Source organism: Myripristis murdjan, chromosome 10 (genome assembly GCF_902150065.1).
Source record: "Myripristis murdjan chromosome 10, fMyrMur1.1, whole genome shotgun sequence".
Taxonomy (NCBI): Eukaryota; Metazoa; Chordata; class Actinopteri; order Holocentriformes; family Holocentridae; genus Myripristis; species Myripristis murdjan.
In genome coordinates, this window is record NC_043989.1 from 22,935,167 (window position 1) to 22,960,166 (window position 25,000).

Here is a 25,000-nt window from a genome sequence, read left to right on the forward strand (position 1 = left end):
GAGATTTTCCCATTCTGATTTGAACTAAACACAATGATTTGTGGGTGTGATCACACCCTTAATAGACTCCAAAGCAATTTTTCCCTAGTTGGCTTGATAGAACAAAGTGAGCAAACAGAATGATAATGTAACGTTGTAATATGGTGTGTTTAAAACCAAGGGAGTCTTCCTCTGAGAAAAGAAATTGTGCGAAATGACAGAGAGAGAGAGCTCAGATAAAGTTTTCACTGTGAAATGGATGGCTAAAAGATTCTGTCTCAAGATGGTTGGCTTCCCTAATAACAAACTGACACTGATTGATCCATAATCACCAGTGGGAGAGGATGGCCCTGGGGAGACACAGATACAGTGTAATAAAAGGCAGAACACAGCGGCAGATCGTTGCTCAGATTGGAGACTTGTTAGACTGGTTTCATGGCTTCTGCTTGATACACAGGAAGATGCAAAACATCCATTTAATGGATGCTATGTAAAACCTATGAAATAAACGTTGAAACACACTCACAGTATGAATATGTGGAAAAAGGTTGGAAAACCATGGGAAGGAGACCATCCAAATCATATATGGTCGATATCATGTGTTAACATGATGTTGACTGAATGAAGGAATTTCCTTCGACATCATTTTGGATCACACATTTCAGGTGACTGAAGGGCTCCCTGGACCAACCAGACTGTGTTAAAATGCTGAATGTAAACTGCTAGTCAAAGTGACCAATTGTGAGATCTGTTTAGTGACAAGGGATGTCACCAAAATCGACAGGTAGCAAGTCAATGTTAAATTTGTGAAAACAATATACATTGTTAGTGTTTTTAGTGTAGGTAGTAGCAACACAATTTGTCACACTCTGTCAATCAGTGCTGTTGTTCTAATGCAGACTTAATCTGAATGTTTAAAATTTTTACACACTTAAAATTTCAGTTATACTTAAAGGACTGTAAATCAAACCGAGGGCACATAATCATGTCATTTTATGTGCTGTTGCAGCTTGAAGGCTGTAGGCCAATTTGCACTTGTAACTCAGTGTTCGTATTCTACTGGAGCCTGTATTTTTAATGACATCCCTAGTAGTGACTTACTTGGAATAGCTTAACCCGGCTAGTGAGGGTCACTTGGTGTGTGAGCTGTGTTTATTAACAGTTGATGTAATGATACCAGAATTTTGGTAGATGACCTGAGTTTAGAGACATGTTTGATAGTACGTTGTGTAACACTTTCAAATAAACCCCATTGCCATTTGAATCAATGAATCAGAAAAGCCAGACAGAGAGAGTTTGGACCTTTTATGGTTACGTTTTGCTGATGAGTGAAGAGTTTGGTGTTTGAGCCAGGCTAAGTGAAGTCCTGAATGCTGTGTGCATGACCGTAAACTTCAGTTACACATGGGAGATTGAGATTTACCATTTGGTTCACTGGGTTCTATTTGTATCAGAAGTAGGTGTGAGAATGGGAGAGACAGGAGAATATATCCTCATTATTGAGTATGGATTATAGAGGAAATAGCTGGGAAAAGGTCAGATTTCCTGCCCACAATTTTGTTGAAGACATAAGAAAAAAAAAGTTTGTTTACCCGCCCACCATCCATGACTGTTTACTATAGATTTTAGGGAGGAAAACATTAATTTAGCTTCTCCCTGTAACTCTTATTAAATTTAGATAAATAGTCGACATCAAGCCTGAGGGGAGATTAAAATTCGATCTTTTGCACTGATGTAAGACGAAGAGCTCAATAAACCCAACAAGCAGTTGCATCAAGGAGAAAGTGAATAGTGCCGTAGGTATTTCTGTGTTCTCTAGCCTTGTCTAGCAATAATATAAATGTGGAGCATTAATTTAACATCTTTGAAGTGAATCCTTTGGACTTTTTATGGCCTATTATGACATATTTTCAGGGTAGGGTAATACATCATTGTTGGTATATTGCATTTGGCTATGTAAGACTGCGTGTGATGAAGTGAAAAAGAAAATATGCACTGTATGTGCATGAATACACATAATCACACACAGTTACACACACATCAACCCCACAGACACTAACACATCCTCAGCAGCCAGCCATGAGCCATCAGTAACTCACGTGGTGAAGGCGGGGTTGTACTTGGCTCCCAGGTAGTAGGAGTACAGGTTGAACATGCCTATCATGAACGCCACAAACACCATGATGAAGATGACCATGAACTTGAAGATGTCCTTGACCGTGCGCCCCAGAGAGATCTGCAGGGGGCCGAAGCTTTCATTTGCCGGCAGGATGTAGGCGATGCGTGAAAAACTCAGCACCACGGCAATGGCATAGAGGCCTTCTGAGATAATCTGGGGGTCTGATGGGCGCCACTTGTTCCTTGCTGGAGGTGGGGGATAGAGGAGGAAGATGGAGACAATCAGAGAATGACACTCTCCGTGGAACAATGAGATCAGGAATGAAAGAAAGAAAGAAAGAAAGAAAGAAAGAAAGAAAGAAAGAAAGAAAGAAAGAAAACAACGCAAAAACTCTCAATGGACTGATTTCACAAGGGGAAAAGTAGGAAAATCTGTTTTCCTTTTTTAAGTTAGGGTGAAATTGTCCTTTACAAGAAGCTCTCCCCCTCCCATTGCTGAAAATCCACAATGGTAGAATCCATGAAGCAAGTGAGCATAACAATCAAGGCCAGTGGTGGCACTAAGCTGAAAAAGTCATGATCTGCGTCACAAAGAGAACATGATCAGAAACATTACAAAGCATGCTACAGTTGGTTTAACTTCGCTATTAGACAGCACAGCTTAACAAAGTTTGTCCTAGGCTGGCCTCCATACTGTTGTGACATATGCTTTTTGAGAGACAGGCAGACAAGGAGAAAGGAATGGCTTGTGAAAAGTTTACACACAAACTTGTTGCTGCTCTTGATACCCTTTAGAGATCAGCAAAAAATCACATGGTGCATGGTTTCTGTTCTCATATCAGAATATCTGAAGAGACAGCATTAATATGGCAAATCAAACAATGTATTGCATAGCAAACAATTTTGTTGTGCAAATTTTCCAAAATCCACGTAGCCTCATCTAACAAACTGCAGAGCACCTGCCACTGACACAAAGTGTAGAGAACACATGAAGAGATGTGTATTTGTGTGAGCTAAATGTTGATCTGTCTGATGCTCATCTGGTTGCATTACATAAAGATTATTTACAGGTATGCATCAGCAGTTAAATATGATGCACAAAGTATGGAGATGATAGCCAACAGGGCAGTGATGCATCCTAATGTGCCTAATGCACTTACTGTGTCATGACAGATTCAGACCACCAGATGACACTAATGATGAAGGTTCCTCTGAAAGGCCATGAAGAAGGGCATCGTGCCATATAGTAGGCAGGGTCACTATAGAGTACCTGTATACTTTTAAGTGCTCATAGGTCAGAGCGAAGGGACATCAGAGAAAGGTGTTTATGTTCTGCAATGGCCTGTTTCTCAATTTTGTTATATTTTAGGAGAAATGGGGATGGTTTTGTAATATGGAAATGAAAGAAAGGGCTTTATGCACAAAGAAGATGGAGCATTTTAACATTCTTTAAATGGTGTGCGTGTGTGTGTGTGTGTGTGGTGTAAATGAACAGTAAATTATCCTCCAGTTTCCCTATTCATTTTTTTTATTCAATTCTAATTATAATGCTTTTTTTCCCCATAAGTTGCTTTCTGTTTTTCTCTGCTCTATGGTTGAATTATTTACCACAATACTGATTAAACCTGTAGCCTGTTCACAAAAGCTTTTTGCTTTTCTAATTAACGCAAATAGGACAGAGTTCTGTTTTCAGTTCGGATGTGTCAGCATAAAGCATAAAAGTTCACATTAAAGATAATAATCCCACACAACTCTTGCAAACAATACACAGAGAACCTGTGTATATTTTGTAAGAGTGGTGTGCGGGATTATTATCTTTAATCTGAGTATTCACTGGTCTAAATATCTGGTGTTGGCTATATTTTTCCAAGGAAATATCCTCTGTCACACAGGAAGTGATGCATTTTCTGTTTCGAGCTGCAGCAGAGGTTTGTTTAAAATAAACTGAAGAAGAAACTGGCATGAGCATCAATAGTCACCATGGCTGATAACAGATAAGTGAAAGAGCGCCACCTACAGAGACTCTAACTTTTTATTTGATTTTAATTAATTACATTTCATTGGAAGTAATTCTACTAACTGGATGACGTTTTGGAAGTAACTTCTCACCGTAAGTGAAGTAGGCCACGTCATCAGGCAGTGAGGCATTGCTGAGGTCTTCATCTGGTACGTGCATGTCTACATACTGCTGGGCTTTGGATGCTTTGAGGAAGGCCATGAAGCGTGCAGTGAAGGATGCCACAAAAATGGACAGCATCCCAAAATCCAAAACGTTCCACAGGTGCATGATGTACTCCCTGGGCCCATCACTCCAGATCTCCTTACACTCTGACCAGATCATACCTGCAAAAAGCAGGCACACAAACACACACAAATGCTGAGACAACATAATGCACACACACAGAAGCATGAACACACAGAGACCATGCAGGCAAACATGTAGACCAACATGTGATGAGGCACATCAACATACATGGATTTGAGAACAAAACTCAATTTATGATGGCACTTTGAGACATTTACAGATTGTATACACACATAAAGACACAGACACACTGAAAACCTTACTCCCCCTACATGAGCTCTCTATCATTGTCAATCTGGAGCCGAAACAAGGACAAAATTGCTTATTGGAAAGGCGCCTGATCAGTATCATCTCTATAACAATTACTGGGCCTTCAAAGCATGCTACTGGAATTACAATCATCCTACTCTGCCTTAGCCACTGCTCAGTAAACACACACAGAAACAAACACATACACAAGCACCTGCTGCCAAAACCTACCACGGATGGGAAATGAATGGTGTCATTACTGGTAAACAAACGGAAACAGAACCATATGCTCAAACGTATACACAAACATGTACACACATAATAGTATTATATGTGTGTGCGTCTAGATAAGAGGGAGAATGTGAGCAGATGGGAAGTAGCTGATGTCTGACAGAGATTGCCATGGGCTATCTGTGTGCACACACTTTTGTCTTACTTGTTCTGTCACTACTTTCTCACTCGCTGTCTTTATTCCTTCTTGTATGTCACATTCTTTTACTTTCCTGTCTCTATCTCCTTCCAGCATCCTCCACTAAGCCCCCTTCTCACTATCCCACTATCCCACTATCCTTCACTCGAACTCACTCCTCTCCAGATTCTCCTTTTGGTTATCTCGAGGAATCAGCATGGCTACGGTTTCAACTAGCTTGGCACTCACAGCATACTACTTGCAAACTTTCATTTAATCTATGGAAGATAAACAGAATGACTTATTGTATTGCCATCGCCTTGGCTTTCAACCACTTAATTGTATGATCTTTAAATCTTAACTCTACCCGAAAACGTAGTTGGGTAGTATGTTTCACTGACTATCCACCAGCATTAAATTTATGAGGAGACTTGGGAAAGTTTTTAGGGAAACTTTGGAGAATCCTGTCTACACACTATCACAACAGCTTCAAATTCATATTGATTAAATGTAAGCAGAGAAAACAATCTCGACTCTCTATTGAGCGTGAGCCTCATCGGGTCATCAGGGTTATCAGTAGTAAACATTTCAAATGTGCCAGGAATCAGGCATTTTCCTCTGTGTCCAGCAGTAATGTGTTGTCTAAAACAAAATCTCCCTTGACAGCGCTTATCTATACTGATGGCAGTTTGCTGTTACAACTACAAAACTTTCCCATTTTTTTTTTTTAGCTTAGCCAGCATAATAACCTGTAAAGTCAGACTGAATCAAACAAATCTTATAAAAATAGAGAGATGCATTTAAAAAAACTAATTTTAAACTCATTTCAAAACACTGGAACAATGTTCTGCAAGGGCAACTCACCCAGCACCCACTTCATGATCAGCATCTCCGTCCATGAGAACTGGGTGGTCTTGACCCTGAACACTTGCCGCGGGTGATCTGTGATGGTCTCGTTGGGCAGATTCTTGACACCCTCAAAGCGGTCAGAGGCGTTGATGACCAGCAGACCCAGGAAGATGGTGAAGGAGACGGCGTGAGCCACAAACTTCATGAAAGGACTTCGAAGGATCTGACCGAGCTGGGAGTGGAGGGTGAGGATGAAGGATGGGATATACAGGATACTTCATTATGTGAGAATATGTGAGAATTCATATGTGTTCAGTTTAGAGTTTGGTAATCTGCCTTCTACTAAGACAACACTCTGAGTCTTTCCCATCATACTGGTCTCGTTCTCCTTAACTTCACTATCCAATAAGGAAAACAATACAGACTTTGATAAACCTTGCAAACATAGGCAAACTTAAGACAAACTTTTAGACACTAGTATTTTGTGCTTAGTCGCCTTACTAAATAGCACGCACACTGCTATGAGCACAATGAAAAGAAGTGTAAAAGGCTTAGTAAATCCATAACTCTTTTTCCTTTTTTTGGATTTCCTGAGCTTTGGCTCACCAGGGAACACAATTTGAAAAGCACTATGTTAAATCCACCACATAGTCATCTTAGCAGGAAGAGATCAGTTGTTGTAATTCATGAATACACCGTGCCATTGATTACTTTTATTGAAGCATAGTGCCAATGTAACCAAATGACTGCCAGACAATCAGAAGTTTATGGAAATGCACCGTATGGAAAGAACACAGTTCAAACTGTTGATGCACAAGATGATGCAGGTACATGAGGCTTTACAAATGCCTACACACTGAGAGACAAACTTATGGATGCACAAGTACATGCTGATACACAAAGAAAGGTACACAGGCACACACAAGCACACACACACACACACACACTTTGAAACCCATACAGACATTTGAGATCTCAACATTTGCCAGTTTCTAAACCTGCTGTGATCAATATTAACAATCCACAGGGTGTTTCCAATCTCCACATGCATGATAACACACCAATCCAATAATGTTCCCGTGCCACACGCAACACTAGAACAGGGGGAAAAGGGGGTGTCAGGTAAATCTTAACCCTGCAAAATCTCTAAACCTCCTCCTGCCAGTTGGTTGAAATCTGGGCCACCTTGTTTATCTCAGCAGCTGGGCTGGTAAAGCTGATCAATTTCACTACCACTTTGTGAAGACTGCACATGTATGGTCCCTGTGGGTTCTCTCTTTTATCAGCATGATGGTGACGAGAACTGATCTTCTCTCTTCCGTTCCTGTCCCCACGGAAATGGCAGAGTAAATAAAAGAGGTTGAGTGTGAAATGAAAATCTTACAGGACCAGAGTGGGGCCGTGGCTTTTATTATTCTCTTGCATCTATTCTAGAATTGAACCTGACATGCACACAGGTATGGGCCAGGCAAGCATCCATGAATAGAAAATGAAGCATCTTGGCATGCACAGGTGTGGCTCTAAGGACTCATTCTTGCAGGGATACATGCAGACTGAAGAGTATACACTCGCAACATACATGCACAAAATCCTGTGGCGCTCACCAGTGTTTCTCTGTCCTTCTGTATGTGTTGTAAATTACCCTTTGGCAACATTTATAAACTATCCTCACCTAATCACATACATCTGCACAATTTCCACAGTTGTTTATGCATGGGTCTACAGTTTTGTATGCATTGCCCTCTCTGGATCCAGCTTGCATTCCCGCCTCCTCTCTCTCACAAGAGCGTCATTTATCAACACAGTTTATCTAAACAGTCAGCCAATGAACTCACAATATCCATTGTTTAGCCATATAGATTAGAAATAATCCCAGGCCTGCCATCACATCAGTGTTAACCAAATTGATTCCACTGCTCTTAGCCTGCCAAATAAGGAAAATACACTGTGGACACTACAGTCTATGTTTTCTCAGTAGCAGAGGTAGATTCACTGGGGTCCCATCTGTCAGGGAGATAGGATTGTGCATGGTGTATGGGTTGTGAGCCCTCTCTTTGTGTATCAGCTGGACACTGTGGCTTATTGTGTGTGTGTGCGTGTGTCTTTTTCTTCCTCTTCTGGCGACCTGTGTTTGAACCTCCCAAGAGACAGGAAAGAAAACCTGAAGAGAAATTGAAAGATGCAGGGGAGCTGCATAATCTATGCAGTATGTCTATCACTCACTCAAATACACATATATGGCTTTTCCCTTAGCTACATAGAGAGCCAAACGCAACCTGAATGTGCACCCATTTTAAATGAATAATGAGGAACTGTCCAAAGTCAGCTCTTTCATTCTCTCAAGTCAAGTAAGATTTAATTACAAAGCACTTTTAACCAACAGGACTATTACAGGACCATACCAGATATTATGAGTGTTTGGTAAATTCGGTACAATTTATCCATATTTTGGAGTGCAACAAACCGTTTTGAAAATCATAAAGGGGTACTAAAGATTTCACAATATATAATCAAAATCTCTAAATGATCAAATTTGGATTTTTGGTTGAAACACCCACCATGTAATGTTCTGCTTCTATGGCTAACACAGACATCGCTATTCAGTTAACCACAGACCTACAGAGCTGATAATTGGCTGTGGAAAGCACACATTTCCTCAGGGACTATTTGCTACTGGAGAGACTATCTCACTCCATCCAATTTCAAGTTATCAAAACACAACAGTGCTGCTGTTTTTAGGAAAACTAATGTGGATCATTATATTATGGTGATGGAATACTGGTGTTGCTGGAGTTTAATGTATGAAAGTAAATTCAAAGTGGTATACAAACAAACTATGTTAATTGCGGCATGGTTGAATATGTTTATTAAATGATTTCTGTGCGATTTATAGTTATTTATGCCTTGCCAGCAAGAATTTTGTTTATTTGATCAAGGGATTAGAGACACCTGGATAAATGACACCTGGTGAGATGAGGGAGCAGAACAGTTTTTCAATTGCAAATTATAACCTACAAAACTATACCACTGAATTATTGATAATATGGTTTGTTATTTTGAAAGTCATTTGAAGAATATATTGAATAATATATTATATTGAATAATATAAGATCTTGTGTTAATGAATTATCTTCGCTGACTTCAGATCCACAGTTGCTTATTGTTTGGACTACATGTTGTAAACCTCGCTCAAACAGTGGCTTATTGTATGTGCAATGTTTGAGGCCAATGGCTCGATAACGGGCAGGAGAAATTTCAGAGTTTTTAAATAAGACTACTTACTTTGGGAAAAGATCTGCAGAAATGTTTAGTGTCATACATGCATGCAAAATCTCTAGTAGGGAGCAAGCACAGCAAGGACACAAATATATTACATAAGGCTAACAAAAAGTGATAATAATTACATAACAAAATCCAAGAAATGGGATCAGAGCTTGTGAATGAATGGGTATGAGAGCAACAGGCACAATCAATATCACCCTACAGGGAAGTAAACAAAGAAAGAAGTGGCTTATGTAAGGTGGAACTATAGGTGCTTCATGTCGCATCAGTTGTGATACCTTGGTTTAATTACCATAAATCAGTGAGAGTACTGGCTGCCTCTCTATTATGGTATTTGCTCATGTTTCTCAAATTCAAAACTGCATTTTCCATAAATCAGGTTCCTATTATAAAGAGAATGGGTGGTTACCATAAAAATACAAAGTCAAAATCAATGTGGGGATAATTCAGTAATGTTAAAATGCAGCATATAGCACCTTTAACAAAGACTGTAGGCTATGCTAAGTAAATGGGTTGAGGCTTATTCCTTAACAACGGCTTCAAGCATTTTCCAGATGGATGGAAATGGAGAGAAAGCTCTTCTGAGGCTATTTTCTCTCTTTCACTCTTTCTTTTCCTAATGTATGTTTCATCAGGGAACTCTCAAAGGATTCTTGTGCAACTGTACCAGTGCATGTGTCATCACTTTCTGCATGACTGTATTTTTCCATCCATCAGCCTTTTCAATCACGTAAGAAACATTCAGTATCAAAAACACAAATTTATTTTTCATTGCTTGCGGTCAATGCATATCTCATTTTTTTTTCTCTTTAAGCAGATTTCTCAGCCAATTATGTTCATGTCTCACTGTCTCCTGTTGATGAATTACTCCTTGTTTACAAAAGAAATATCAATATCTTTCTCATCTCTCCCCGCTGATATGAAATGTAATATGGTTTAGGGTTTTAATATTGTGTGTTGTGGTGGCACGAATGGGGAATATTACAAGCTTTAATACGTGACTAATTCTTCTCTCATATTGTACACAACAAAACGGTATGATTAGCACCAGGCACCGTACACATAATGAGCCACAACGCATCAAAAGCTTTCTCACTGTAACTTGCCTCTGTCTTATTATCTGGCAAATGCACCCACACTTTTTGTCTCATTCACTCTTCCTGCTTTCAATACTCATTTCACTACCAAATCCATGTTAGACTCTCTTCTGGTGCCATCATGTTGATATTAAACATTTGTTCCAGTTTCATCTTGATCATCTTTTCAAGTCACACATCACTGTCATGTACTTTCCTGTTTTATTGTTTATCTCTGCTGATCCATACCTGTGTCAGAAAATGGCAAACTGTCGCTGAGGCTCTTTGCGAAATCATATGTAATCTCACACACACACACACACACAAACACACACACACATCCAGGAACACACGTGTTAGGGTGACATGGAGAGATTAGAGGCTCTTAGTGTATTATGACTGAATCCAAATCCCCCTGGTGGGGACACCCTCCCAGCACAACCGTTCCATATCCACTTACACACACTTGACACCACCTTCCTCTCTGTGTCTCATTCTCACTGTCTCTCTCTCTCTCTCTCTCTCTCTCTCTCTCTCTCTCTCACACACACACACACACACACACACACACACATACACTCTCTCTCCCTCTCTCTTCCAATCACAAGCTCATTACTAACCTGATCTCAGAGGTTTTCCAAACTGTGCCTCAATCTGCCCTAACACACACACCCACACACGTGGATATGCAAATCCACTCATCAACCTGGATAATCCATAATGAAGTCAACCTCATCATCAAGTGGCACCTGTGTGTGTGTGCGTGCGTGCGTGCGTGCGTGCGTGCGTGCGTGCGTGCGTGCGTGCGTGCGTGTGTGTGTGTGTGTGTGTGTGTATGTGTGTGTGTGTGTGTGTGTGTGTGTAAAATCTCTGTTGTAGTGCGTCAATTTATAGATTATAATTTGCTTGATGGATTCTTCAAAATACATGGTAAAACACAAATATAATTATGCATAACTCCCTGTGCATGGGCATTTGTGTACCTTTCATGAGGTTTCATAATCAAATATTGACAACCAAATCTTCTTTAGCGTCACTGTTTCGGCTTACATCTTGAGTTAGCTGATGAATTAGAGCTACATCAAAATGGAGCCGAAATAAAGAAACACGGTATGTGGCATCCACACTGACTGAAATTCTGTATTCACCAAATTTGCTCAAACGACATTGTGGTGTTGGTGAAGTGATAAATGAAACCTTAAGAGTGAAATACAAGCTTTCTAAGTGATACCTCTGTCCATAGAAGAGTCAAAGACATTACATCTTTTGGCTGTCTTGTTCCATCAGTGTTCTTTTTTTTGTTCTTTAAAGTGGCTCATTCGGTTGATGAAAATGAGGGCGCTGTGTTCAGTTTACTCATGTCACCTCAGAATTTCTACGAAACTTAAGTTCAGACATTTGTCTGTCACTGCTAACTGGGACTGTTACCAGGTGAGGGTGTGAGTATATTTTTATGTGCAAATTTATTGGTGTGTGGTGTGTGAGTAATTGTGTTAGCATATTAAATATATATACAGTACAAAAAATTATGCACATCTGAAGGCTTGACCTCGTGTTTGGTTTAAATGACAGGGAAAAGAGAGAGAGTGAGAGATACAGAGAGAGAGAGAGAGTGCATACCTTGCTGCAGGGCATGATCCAGTAAGCGATGGCCAGGAAGGGCAGGCCCACAGTGACCCCCAGCACAGTCCAGCATTTGACCCCTATGGACTGCTGCCTCAAGCCTGAAAGGTTCTCATACCAGATAGTCAGCAGCTGCTGCTGGCAGTTTGGATGGGCAACGAACTGGGGAGATGAAGGGGAAGGATGCAAATGGTGAGTGCCCGTAGAAAACTGACCAGCAAATAAAAATTTTAAACACATATTCATATAAGTTGTATATCATTGTAGTTCATAACAACGCTCAGCTTACCAGTTTGTACTTGCAAACAGCCACCAATTAATAAAAATAGCAATTATATTTCCAAAAAAAAAGCATCATTATGTTTTCTTCAGTTTAATACCTTTTTTTTTGTATATAAGCTGCATCACTTAGCTACTGTGTACTATGATGTATACCAGGGCTTGTGTGCTGCATGCGGCTTTTTGCCTGGTCCTGTGTGGCTCAGTGAGGTTCTACAGGTGTTCTCAGTTTAGGGTTGTTGTTGTTTTTTTTTTTTTTTTTTTTTTTTTTTTTTCATTTAACATATATTTCTGATAAATCAAAATGCATGTAATTGTTTCATAATACTGCCAATAATTGTCAATGTGCTTTGAGAAAAGAGTTTTGAGAAATTATGCCCACAGACAGATATCCCAATGTCAAACAGGTTGCACTCAAGCTAATGTCTGGATCAGCTTATGTCTGTAAACCATTAATTTCTACAATGAAACAAATTAAGTCAAGCATTGCTCTGTTCTTACAGACACACAGTTGAGAGAGTTGCTTGGTGTGGCCACAACTGAGAACAAGCCAGACCTAAAAAGAACAGTGGAAAAACAAGAACTACAGGTGTCCCACTTAGTAAACCATAAGAGCCATGAAACTGCAAGGCGTGATTAGGCCTGTAAATCACTGTTGCTGTTTGTAGTGTGGGCATACACTGTTGTGTGTTTGCAATGGTGTTTTTTTTTAGCTCTTATGCTGGACCAGTGGCCACCACTGAGATATATGATAAATCTGCCTCATAAAGATGTAAAGATTTAGTGCAGCTTATATAGATGAATAAATTTACTTTGCAAACAAAGCAGGAAGTCAACAGAGCTTAGATGGATTTAGCCTCTGCTGCATCCCTGATGACGGCACTACAATGAAGAGATTTAAGAGATTTCACAGGTTTTAGTTTGCTTGGGGTTGAATATGGACAGATATGGAAACAGGGCTGAAGTCAAACAATGAGTGAGCTTGATCCTGCACACCAATGACAACATTTTGAGAATCACAGTTGAACATTTGACTTGATGAAAGAGCCTTGCAGCCTCATTTTACCAACAAATATTGAATCTTTAACCAGCTTCTGGACAAGAAAAAGGAAGGTTGCTTATTACAGGAATGCAAAAGATGCTTAATAAAAGCATTGTTAATATTTGATCTTGTTCAGTTTTAATCAGTGTTATTGGATTTTCAAAAATCCAGCCTTTTACAGACAGACTCCAGAAAATGCATTACAAGTAAACCTGGCTCTGATTGGCTCCCGTCTTTACATTAGCATTAAAATCCCTCAAATCAGGCCAATTTGCAGCATCTCAGCTAGAAAGTCTCCACTCAGCAAGGTTCCCTCATTTGAATTAGATGAGCTGCTGTTGTCGGCTAATTAAAGTGAAGTACTGTGACTGCTCCTCCTGTCAGGACCTTCAGATTTAATCAACTGAACTGATTCAGTTCAACATCTAACTAAACTATATTTACTTGCATAATGAAGAACATTATTCTTATCCTCACTGTAAACTGAACATGAAAACAAAATAATGAAAAAAGCACGACTGTTCCATTCCAATAACAATGACTGTTTCACTTTAATATTAAATGGCTAAACAAATAAAAATAAAATTCTTAGATTTTTTTAATCAATTGGCATATTTTTTGTAAATTGATGTTGCAGTTGTGTACTTTTGGGTGATAACAGTTGAAATTCCTGTTTTCTTTTCGTACGAAGCCGTTGCTGTGTTCCAGTGAAATTCATTCATGTTGAAGAACCGAGGTAATGGAGGTTTGAAGGAGGAGCATGCTCCTGTGCATCTGAATGCAGGCTAGATTCCAATTCCTGTAAATCAATTTCCATGGCTGTTATGATCCACCCAATATGTCCCACCCAAACAATGAAACTGGAGAGACACTGTGTTACGCTCAGTAATAACAGAAATAAGACACCACTGAGAGGCAGTTGCTTTGTGACTTCAAAAATCAGGTCCATGCATTTTCTTGTTTGTTTGTTTTTTGTGTTATCTCACAGTAATTGCTTACTTTATCCTTGGCATGTATATATATATGTGTGTGTGTGTGTGTGTGTGTGTGTGTGTGTGTGTGTTACACACAGTCCTTTCACTTTTCCTCTTGAATTCACTTGGTCAAACGGGTGTAAAATAAACTCTAGGCAACGTTCAAAACATATTCATAAAAGGCCACTGGCACTTTACACTATGTTAATATTCAAGGTACCCTTAAGTAGCTGCATGTGCAAACTGCTTTTCTATTCACTGCGATTGTACAGGACATCATTTGTATATTCATCAGTACCAAAATTTATTATTCACCACACGTTTATATTCACCACAAGCACTTGGGCTTATTTATAAAGGAAAATGCTAACAAGCTAGTATTGAACGCATTTTTAATATATGCAAAAGAAAGCAATTTTACAGTTAAATAAGTAAGCACTGAGTCTTCAAATCCATTATCAAAGCATGTTTGCCATATTCCAGGAGATTTGGCTAAGCCCTTTAGCATTGTTTGCATTGAAAGCATTGATAAATGAAGGCCAACATCAGTGAGCCTGCTCAGGAGATAAGGGACAGAGAAGGAAAGATACATTGGATTTATTTCTTCCTGCTGGGGGCAGGGTGCAGACAACAGTATAATCAATGTTCGATAGGTGCTCAGGTAGCGTAATATACACACTTGTGTGTTTTTTCATTCACATCTATGATCTGAGCAACGATATACCTCCGCGCCTACCTGCTCACTCTGTTTTCTCGCTCTGTCATCCCTTTCCACCCCCGCCCCAATCAGCCCAGGTCATCAGCTGACATTCAAGGAGTATCTATCAGAACTGATGACAGACACCCCCACTGTCATCTCCACCCACTCCCATGACCACACGCACACATGCACACATGCGCGCACACACACACACACACACACACACACACACACACACACACACACACACACACACACACACACACACACCCTTACACACAAAATCATTATTATGTAATGTTGTGCTCCTTCCAATGACCATTCCATCAACCCATGACCCATGACATGACCCCTGCAGTGTGTGTGTGCACGGTTATATGTACATGCACACACACACATTTGCCCCTATGTTTGTAAGTGTATATGTGTGTGTCTATTTGTTCATGCGCCTGTGTGTGTGTGTGTGCATGTACGCCAGGCACATGCATTGCCCTCATGCACCACCTGGTTTCCATGGCAACCTACCCCCACCCCCCAATGTGCCTCCTGTACAATTAGCTTCCTCAGTGTTGGTCACGCTCCCTTGTACAGAATTTAAAAAAAAAAGAAAGAAAGAAAGAAAGCCTGACAGGGAAACAAACAGTTCAAGCAGACTGTTTGAAACCCACCAGCAGACACGACACACACACACACACACACACACACACACACACACACACACACTCCCCTGGGTATACCTCACTGTAGAGAAAATATAGATAGAGAAAGTATACATTGCATATGCTTGAAGGTCAGATGTTAAAGCATGCCAAGTATGTGTGTGTATGTGTGTTTGTGTGTGCGTGTGTGCATGTGTGTATGCGTGTGTGTGCGTGCGTGTGTGTGTGTGTGTTGTGAGATCTTCTTAGAAAGTGTGAGTAGTATGAGGGAGTTTGACATTTAATAAGGATGCCTCTGCCACAGAGGCCAGTCTGCTATTTACAAAGGGTCACAAAGGGTCTGGGCCATACACAAACAAATACGCAAACACATACACACATGCACACATACACATGCACACACACATGCCTGCACATCCTCTTTCCATAGTGAAAAGTCTGTCTGATCTGATCAGTAAATCATTACACCTAGTCTTCTTGGATGTTGATCTTCCTCAAACTATAACATCAAGTGGTGGCACATACAATGCATAGTGTAAATACTACTACTACTACTACTACTAATAATAATAATAATACATAAAAAAAACTTTCAAAAACTAGTATGTATTAAATAGATACAAAACAACATTTTAAAACCTTTGATGATGGAGTTAATCATATTCTGAGCATCTGTGGATTATAATGTGATCACAATAAACCCTGAACAAAACATGCTGTGGTTGGAAATATTGTAAGATGATAAATGATGTTCTGTATTTTATTGATCCGTATACAGGAACTTCTTTTTTTTCTGCTGTCCTGCAGTACACATAAAGGTCAAGGTGAAGTACAGAACAGCTCCCCTGGTATTGGTAGGGATTCAGTCTCTTGCTCAACCCACCATGGGTATCAAAAAATTATACCTCCGAGAACCCTTCCAGCTTTGTTGATATCAGTAAAGAAGAATCAATTTCAGGGCCTTATCTTATAAAGCGGCATGTTGTTCTTAAAATGAGGTGTGGTCAAGTGCATTGCCGGCACATTGCTAGCTTTGGGCAGTTGAAAGTCATTGACCAACAATTTTCACTGTTGTTTCACTCTTTTAAGATGATGATGGAACCCTGCTGTTACCGTAGATGATCTATTCATTCTTGAAATGAAAGAGCACAGGCAGATCCATTTCTGCACAAAGAGTGTTCCTTCTATAATAGCAATCCACCAAGGTGAAAACGCACCTTGCTTTTAAAGGGAATGGCACAGAGATTAGTTTATTGTGTTACCCCTAAAACACACCTATGATCTGCTATTGGTCTACCCTTAAGTGCTGAACCTACTGTATGGTGGGTCTTCAATCAATAACGCAAACACAGTTTTGCTGCTCAAGCTATGTGTCATGTACATGCACTGGACAGTAGAGATCGGGGAGGATAACGCTGTATACAACTAGTTAGTTATTGCAACCATCTACTACTTAATGTAAACAAAACAATGGACATGATCCAGGGCCTCAGGAAGAACAAGCCTCCCCTTCACATCCACAAGGGTCACAAGTACCTGGCTGTCCATCTGGACAATAAACTGAACCTGCTCTCAAACACGTAAGCACTCCACAGAATAGGACAGAGCCAGTTATACTTTCAGATCCATTTATATGTCCACTGGAATATTCACAATATCACTGTGCATTTTACCATTTGGTGTTGTCAGGTGCAATATTCTATAAGGCTGTGTGCTGGGGTGGACATCATAGCACTAAGGATACCAATAAAATTAATTAACTGATTAAGTGAAGGTCCAGGCATTCACCTGGACCCCTGGAATGATGACAGAGAGAGAAATTTTGAAAGGTGCTGGCCATTTCACCTTCAGCCTTCAGCCACAGACTGATCAAGGCTAGGTGCTCTGGTGAATACCTGAGGAGGTCCTTCTTGCCTACAGACAGCAGACTCTATAATGCATCTCCTAGCTAGCTGGAAGAGACTGACTTCAGTGCGCCTGGTGGTCCTCTGACACACTGTCACTTCAGACCTACAAAAAATCCTGTACATACTTTCCAGTTCTTAAGGTTTAGATACCTTTTATTTGAGACCACAGCATGCTACAGCCATCAACATCAAACACATAATGTTGTTATCATTTGCTGCAATGGTAATGAATGATTTCCTGACTAGACTGTTATTAAGGCAACAAAATTACATCTTTGAAAGGGGAGATTCTTACATCGGAACCTCAGGTTTTGCACTAGTTTCATGGCTGGAGAATGGAGAGAGTCAACTGATACTCCTAATCTATTATAAATGACCCAAATGGCTCATACAAATGACGGAAGGATAATAATAGCTAACTGCCTTAATTCCACAAAGTAATCAAAAATATTATTCTAAAACTGGTTTTAAGGTGTAGATTAGGTAGAAATACTGGAAACCTGATTACCTCTTGTTTTTATGGACAGTCAATTTGGAGGTCTTTTTTCACCTTACCTTTTTGACTTCGTATTTGATGGCCAGCTTGACGCGGCTGAGGCAGGGTCGGTTGTAGGGGCTGGGGGGGCACTTGTCCACATCTCCGTTCAGTATGGCCTCCACCTCCTCCGTGTCCCGACAAAGATCCAGCACCCCCACCACAAAGTCTTTACACTGCATGGAGAGCTTCCGGTAGTCATTCTGCCAATGTAGGGGGTGCAGTGAGGTGAGGTGAGGAGGGGAGGAAGAGGAAGACAGGGAAGGAAAGAGGCAAGGAGAGGAAAAGCTTAATTTACTTGAATTTAAACTGAGATTTTGAATCATGCCATCAGATGGTTGCAAACAATAAGCCTCCTCCAAACAAAGTAGCTTTGCATACTTCATGAAAGAAAAAAAATATTCACACTGGTACATGGCATGTAAAATGTCAACTTGTCAACACAAAGTGTGCAAGTACAGACATCTGCTACTCCAGCATGAACCTACTTCCATTTTTGTATGAATATTATAAAAAGGGTGCATTATTTTCATTCAGAATCCCATTCTGTTCTCAAATCAAAAACTCAAAAAATTGAGTCAGCTGTATTTTATTCTTTGTTTCTAACCAAATTATAAAATGTATGGGGCTTGCGTTCATAACTGATGTTTATCCATCCATAGCTCCACTTGACTTGTTTCACCTTATTACAGTAGATAATTTGATACATTCATGAGGGAAGCATTCCTGATATTGTCCATCAATGCACATGGCCAAATAACATGAAGATCACTATTCTTATAATGACATGTGCATTTCTACATGAAAAAACTAGGTTCCCAAATGGGTTAGAGTACGTGAAATGGAACAGTTGGGGACCATAAATGCACAACAACCAAAAAGTATTTGCTATATAGTGATATAAGTCACAAACACTTCAAAGCAAGAAATGGGCTTGGAAGCCTATTTTTGTGTCCATTTCTTGCTTTGAAGTGCTTGTGACTTATAGCAATAATGATGGCAAATTGGCAAATACATATAAACACCACCACAAATCACATCTATCTATATATCTATAGACCCATATCTCTCTCTCTCTCTCTCTCTCTCTCTCTCTCTCTCGCTATACTATATATATAATATATATAAATTACATATATGTGTGTGTGTGGTGTGTGTGTGGTGTGTGTGTTTATACACACATGCATGTGTGTACAAAACACACACTGCACTCGCGATTACAAGAGCATAGTTATGAGCACGGAAGATTAACATGATAATTGTTGGCGGGCACATTTTGAAATCATAAAAGCTGACTTTTCTTAGCCATAGCTGTTTTTAGCTAATATAAGATAAGATACTTTGTTGTCTACTAAAAGATATACATATATATATATATATATATACACACACACACACACCACACACAAGCACCATATGGTGCTTTTCTTGCAAATATCGTGAAGTTCCCCCATCAAGAGCATGTTTTCATTCAAAAACAACAAAAAAAACAAAAAAAAAAAAAAAAGGAAAACCTCTGAATTAGTAACATCTTGTTGTAACATACCTACATTATGGGCAGGCCCCATTACATGTTCCTAGCTGTCTGAGATCTGTTTGATAGAAAAGGTGAGTCTGATGTCTGAATATCTGCAGTTTTTGGTGTCAGATTACCAGCATATTTCATTTTACCTTAACTGTACTCTTTTCAAACCTTTCATCCCTCTCTCATTTCTTGTCCCTTCCAAAACCCTTCCATTTCCACTTCTCACCATTCTCTCGTCACCCCCACTTTCTCTTCTTGCCCTTCCTCCTTACACCTGTCTCCCCACTCCTTCACTCCGCTCCTCACAGTTTACTAAGCAGGGAGGCAGCTGGCAGATTGTGGTTTCTGGCTGTGCTCAGGGTTCCTGGGGAGTGTGGCTCATTATGTATTCATAGATGTGTTCATGCTGTGCTCAAACATACCATTACAGTGTGCTGATAATGCCTGCTTTCACTGAAACTTTCACCCAGCCTCTTCTAGTTTTCAGACATTCCCTGAGGTCCTCTCCATCAAGATTTCACAGTGTTAAATTAGCATTTCTTTTCAGACTTACTTTTCTTCCCCCCATTTTCTTGAGCTCTGTTTTCCCATTAAAATATTATCATATTTATCTTTTTTTTTTAACCATACCTGTCCATCTTTTGAACTCCCCTTGTGTACTGTAGTTTGTTTCTTTGAGGTGAGAGAGTATCATTCTATCAGGGCTCTGATGGGTCGGTCTTCTTGAATATAAAATAGTGTAATTAGTTTTCTTGAGTCAAGTATGCAAATCAAACTATCTCCTCTGGCATTCCAGTCATATTCACACCAATAAATGCCACAGAAGTAGAAATTCCACACAGAGAGAAATTCCAGAGGAAATTAGGCCCATGAGCTGATAAAGAGAAAAAAAAGACATGCGTGGGATGCCAGATAGACCGTTGGTCAAGAGAAACGTTGACATCTCTGCTAATTAATAATGGATTTGATGGTACTGGCCATGGGAGCAACATTTTGTGTCATCCTGAGGATGCAAAAGAGAAACTGGGCATTTGGTGTATTTTCTTAGGTGCAAATCATAAATTAATATCTCCATTTCTATAGAATAACAGATTCAGAGCACAGCTTCAGAGCACAATATTTTCTTAATCAACGGCTGCTGCCTGTTACATCATGAATCACCTGTTAAAATCATGTGTGGCCATGAGCACAGACACACATACTTGTACAATACACATGTGCTTAAAAGTGAAACCATGAGGAAGAGCTGATGGAACACACTCACGCGGTAAGTGCCTTGAGGATGAAAGATAGAAAAGTGGACGATGGACTGAGCATTAAAACAGAGAGAATGTGAACTGAAGAGGGAACATGTGCAGGGATTAAGACTGGTGGAGAAGAGAGGGTTTGTTGTAGAGATGTTAGATGGAAGGATGAAAGGAAAAGAAGGATAGAGAGTGGTATATGTGAGGATTTGTCCATGACTTGGAAGATAAAAGACTCCTCGGTACAGAAACAGCAGCTGCTAACAAGTAAATGTCACACATCTGAGCATCAACATGTGTGTATTTGTGTAATGTATGGGGTATAGTATACAATATGTCAGCTCAGATGATGTATTTACTGTTTGATATGTGTGTGTGTGCGCATGAGGAGGATAGTGTGAAGTGAGCTGAGAAAAGAGAGTGCCGTTAAAACCACACCACCACTCTCTGTCTGTCTCCATTCATCTCCATCCATTTGTAAGCCCGGATTTCTGTGAGGGGATGCAAAGGTCACAATGCTAACACAGTGGAATCTGAACATGGTGTGAAATGAGGAGAGAAATGGAATAAAAGTTGAGAAAAATGTCAACCCCATTCCTGTTTTTCTCTCTACCCGAGTCTGCCAAGGGTACAGGATCTATGTTTGTGTCTGTTTTTGTGTGTGTATGTGTGTGTGTATCCAGAGCTTGTGGAGAGAGAGTGATAGGCTGTCTGGAAAGGTAAGCTGCTCTGAGATAAATATCAGGCTATTAGTGAGGTCCTGATACCCGTGTGGCAGGCTCATCATAAACAAACAACATCCACCACCAGCAGGTCAGCTCTCATCTCTGCACTGTCACAAAGGATGTAACAGATATGTACGTGTGTGTGTGTGTTTGTATCTGCTGTACAAACAAGTGCAAGCATTGTGTGTGTATGTTTGGGTGCGTGTGTACGTGTGTGCATGTGTGTGTCAATGTGACATGGCACAATACCCCTTGGCACATTGTCCCTGCTCATAACAACCATGTAAACATCACTCAGGGCGACACTGAGGAAATCATAGGTGAAAAAATTATGCTCCCAGCACAGTAAAGGCACAAACACACACACACACATACACCACACACACCACTTTGGTTTTACTATACTGTGAGGTTGTTAGTTTACTTACATTCATCATTCTCTACAGCCTTTGCCTAATCTTACCAATAACCAATTTATGCCAAACCGAACCCTTACCCTAACCTTACCTAATCCTAAATCTAACCTTAACCCTAATCTTGACTAATAAATCAGAATTAGACACCAAAACTTTCCTCACAACCATATTGTCCTCACAAGACTGATAGTTGGTCCTCACAAGTTTGGCCGGCCAGCTGGTGGGCTGTCGCAACAGTAAAAGGTTAAAGGATATCAGACAAGAAGTCTTAGTTGTGTTTGTGATCTAACTAGTAAATAACACACAATGTTAATACTCTATGCTTATATTTTGATAATTTAAGCTAAAATATAATATTATCAAGTCAGCAGCATTGTGCTAAAATGGTTTTGCTGTATTTCACATGGATCATACCCTATAATGTTTTCTGTCTTTATAGGCTTTACCACTCATCAGTTTGTCACAGCACACTGAAAAATAACATGCATACACTCAGCCAATCAGATCATGCCTACACAACCCTATGGTCTCCACTCCCTGAACCGCTTTATTTCAGCTCACAAGACAACAACATTGCCTTGGATGGCACTGTCTAAAGCAGTGGTTCTCAAACTCTTTTCAGTGATGTTCCCCCTATGAAATATTTTTTCAGCCAAGTACCCCCTAACCAGACTGTGGGGTGGGGGGTGGGGCGGGATGTCGTTTTTTTTTTTTTTTTTTTTTTCAGGATGATGAAATTGAATACTGATATTAAAATTCAGTATTTAATTATAAACTTCCATTTATATTTTAATGAATATTTATTAGCCTAAATAATGTTTTTGCAGGAGGCTTTCATGGATGCAATTTTCATGGATGCAAATCTCACGTACCCCCTGGAGTTCCTCAGCGTACCCCCAGGGGTAAGCGTACCTCCATTTGAGAAACAGTGGTCTAAAGAACCTCTCTTCACTGCAGTATTAGCCTCTTCACTGCAGTATTAGTATTAACCTATGATCACAGAACCAGAATTACAATACAAAACTACTCCCACTTGGCTATGCTTGCCAAAAATTTCTGTTTTTCAGGTCCAAGGTTACTGTTGGATCAGCCTTTTATGAAAAGCTGGTTATTGGCAAGCCACTAACATTTAGCTATAACATATTGGTTATGATTCAGTTTGTTTTATTAAATATTTATTGTATTATTGATGCTCAAAGATGCTGAAATTCAGCTCAACTCAACACTGTTATCATCACTTTCAGTTCAAAATATACTTATATTTTCCAGGCTATTAAAAATTATTTGACGGGTCTGTAGAATACTCACTTCTGACTTGTCAATCATGGGATGAGGTCCAATATTTTTGAATAATTACTATCATGAACTGATTGTTGCTATGCAAGGTCACTTCAAGCTGGTTTGATTTATTGCACCGTGCAGAAGGTCCTACCCATTTACTACCATTAATCAAGTTAGAAATAATGACACCTGCTGGGACCTTTACTGCATGGACATCATTTTTAATTCATTTGGAGACATGGGACATTTGATGTATGGTTGGAGATTGACACAGAAAGGAAACGAAAGCCAGAAGAAAACGGCAAAAACAACAAAGAAAAAGGTGGGCTATAATGTGTAGGTACTGCTCACTGAGCGACCTGCTGAACCCATAACTGCTCCTGATAAGCAGTTTGGTGCCGTGCATGGCAGCCTCTACCATCACTGTATGAATGTGTGTGTCATTGTGGTGGTCAGTTAACTAGAAAACCTCTGTGTAAATGTAGTCCATTTATCATTTAGTAGGCCAGTTGAAGTGTTAACACATCTCGCCAACTAGGTCTAATGTCAACAGTTATGAACACAAATGAAATGCAGTTCTTTCATTCTTTATATTAGTGAAATATGCATTGTTGATGATTAAATGTGAATTTGTACATGTTAGCAGATTTTATTTTGAATCTATATCAAAACAATTTCTTATGATTATCATAATATATATTGCATATTACCTGGCACTAACTGGTCAAAACCCTATTTGGATATGTTGGATAACTTAAAAATATTAATATATTAATATTAATAGTATTAATCTAACTAAAATATAACTACTACTACTAATAATAATAAAGAATAACAACAACAACAACAACAACAACAATAATAATAATAATAATAAAAGCAGTAATATAAAAGTAGTAAAAATGTATTGCGTTTATTACCTTTCATAATTCACCTTTTCCATCAAAACATCTTGAATAAATGGTCCACAATTCAGTGGATCAGTACTAGTCAACCATTCCAACCATGCCAATGCATAGATCTCTACTGTCACTTCCATTACCATGGAAGATTGAGTTCTGATTTTTTTTTTTTTTATGCTCTTTTACATATTCCAAGATAAAGGATGTTAATGCCATCATGAGGTTTTTTTTTTTTTTTTTTATAATCTTAATGATGCTATGACCTAATCTATGCCATATTTTGGTAACAACATTTAATTTACAAATATGAAAGATGGTTGTCTGGGGCGGGTGGTAATATTATTTGATATTTTAATGTTGTAATGAGAGGATATTGGGAGAGCGACAGAGAGACAAAGAGAAACAGAAAGACAGCAGGCTGATAATGAGATGGTAATGAGACAGATGAGCTCTAACAGAACTTTGGTCCCTCAGGTGAACCTTTCTCATTAACCTGTCTGAACAGAATGACAAGCAGAAAGGCTGACTGACAAACAGCAAGGCAGAGAGAGAGAGGGAACGAGAGACGAAGAATATGACAGATAGAACATTGTAATAATATGAGAACACTGCAACTTCTCCCTCCACCTCCCAAAAAAGTTCAACAAAATGAATTTACTGTGTCAATCATTTCATGACAACAGAATCATAATTCATAATACCATATAAACAACATCTCAACTGGTGACAAGAGAAACCACACAGATGACAAAGAAAATCTTATGAGAGGAGGCCGCTGATGCACTACACACATGTTTAAACAAACACAGATAACACTGACAGTCCAAATCCACATGGCACCAGTCCATTCCAGCAAACTGGCCATCTTTCCCATCAATTAGAGCTCTCTCAGAGCCCAGCTCAATTGTTAGCTTGAGGCAG

General features: G+C 39.5%; 1 protein-coding gene across 2 annotated transcripts in view; it reads right to left on the reverse strand.

Moving 5' to 3' along the window:
- The window catches only part of trpc7b (transient receptor potential cation channel, subfamily C, member 7b), a 58,079-nt gene that overhangs the window by 21,279 nt on the left and 11,800 nt on the right, over positions 1–25,000 (reverse strand). For both annotated transcript variants that reach the window (XM_030061276.1, XM_030061274.1), the window contains exons 3-7: positions 18,007–18,189; positions 11,888–12,052; positions 5,925–6,141; positions 4,207–4,440; positions 2,079–2,343 (exon numbers count right to left, since the gene is read on the reverse strand). In XM_030061276.1, the coding sequence (XP_029917136.1) occupies positions 2,079–2,343; positions 4,207–4,440; positions 5,925–6,141; positions 11,888–12,052; positions 18,007–18,189 (1,064 nt within the window). The remainder of the gene's footprint in view (positions 1–2,078; positions 2,344–4,206; positions 4,441–5,924; positions 6,142–11,887; positions 12,053–18,006; positions 18,190–25,000) is intronic.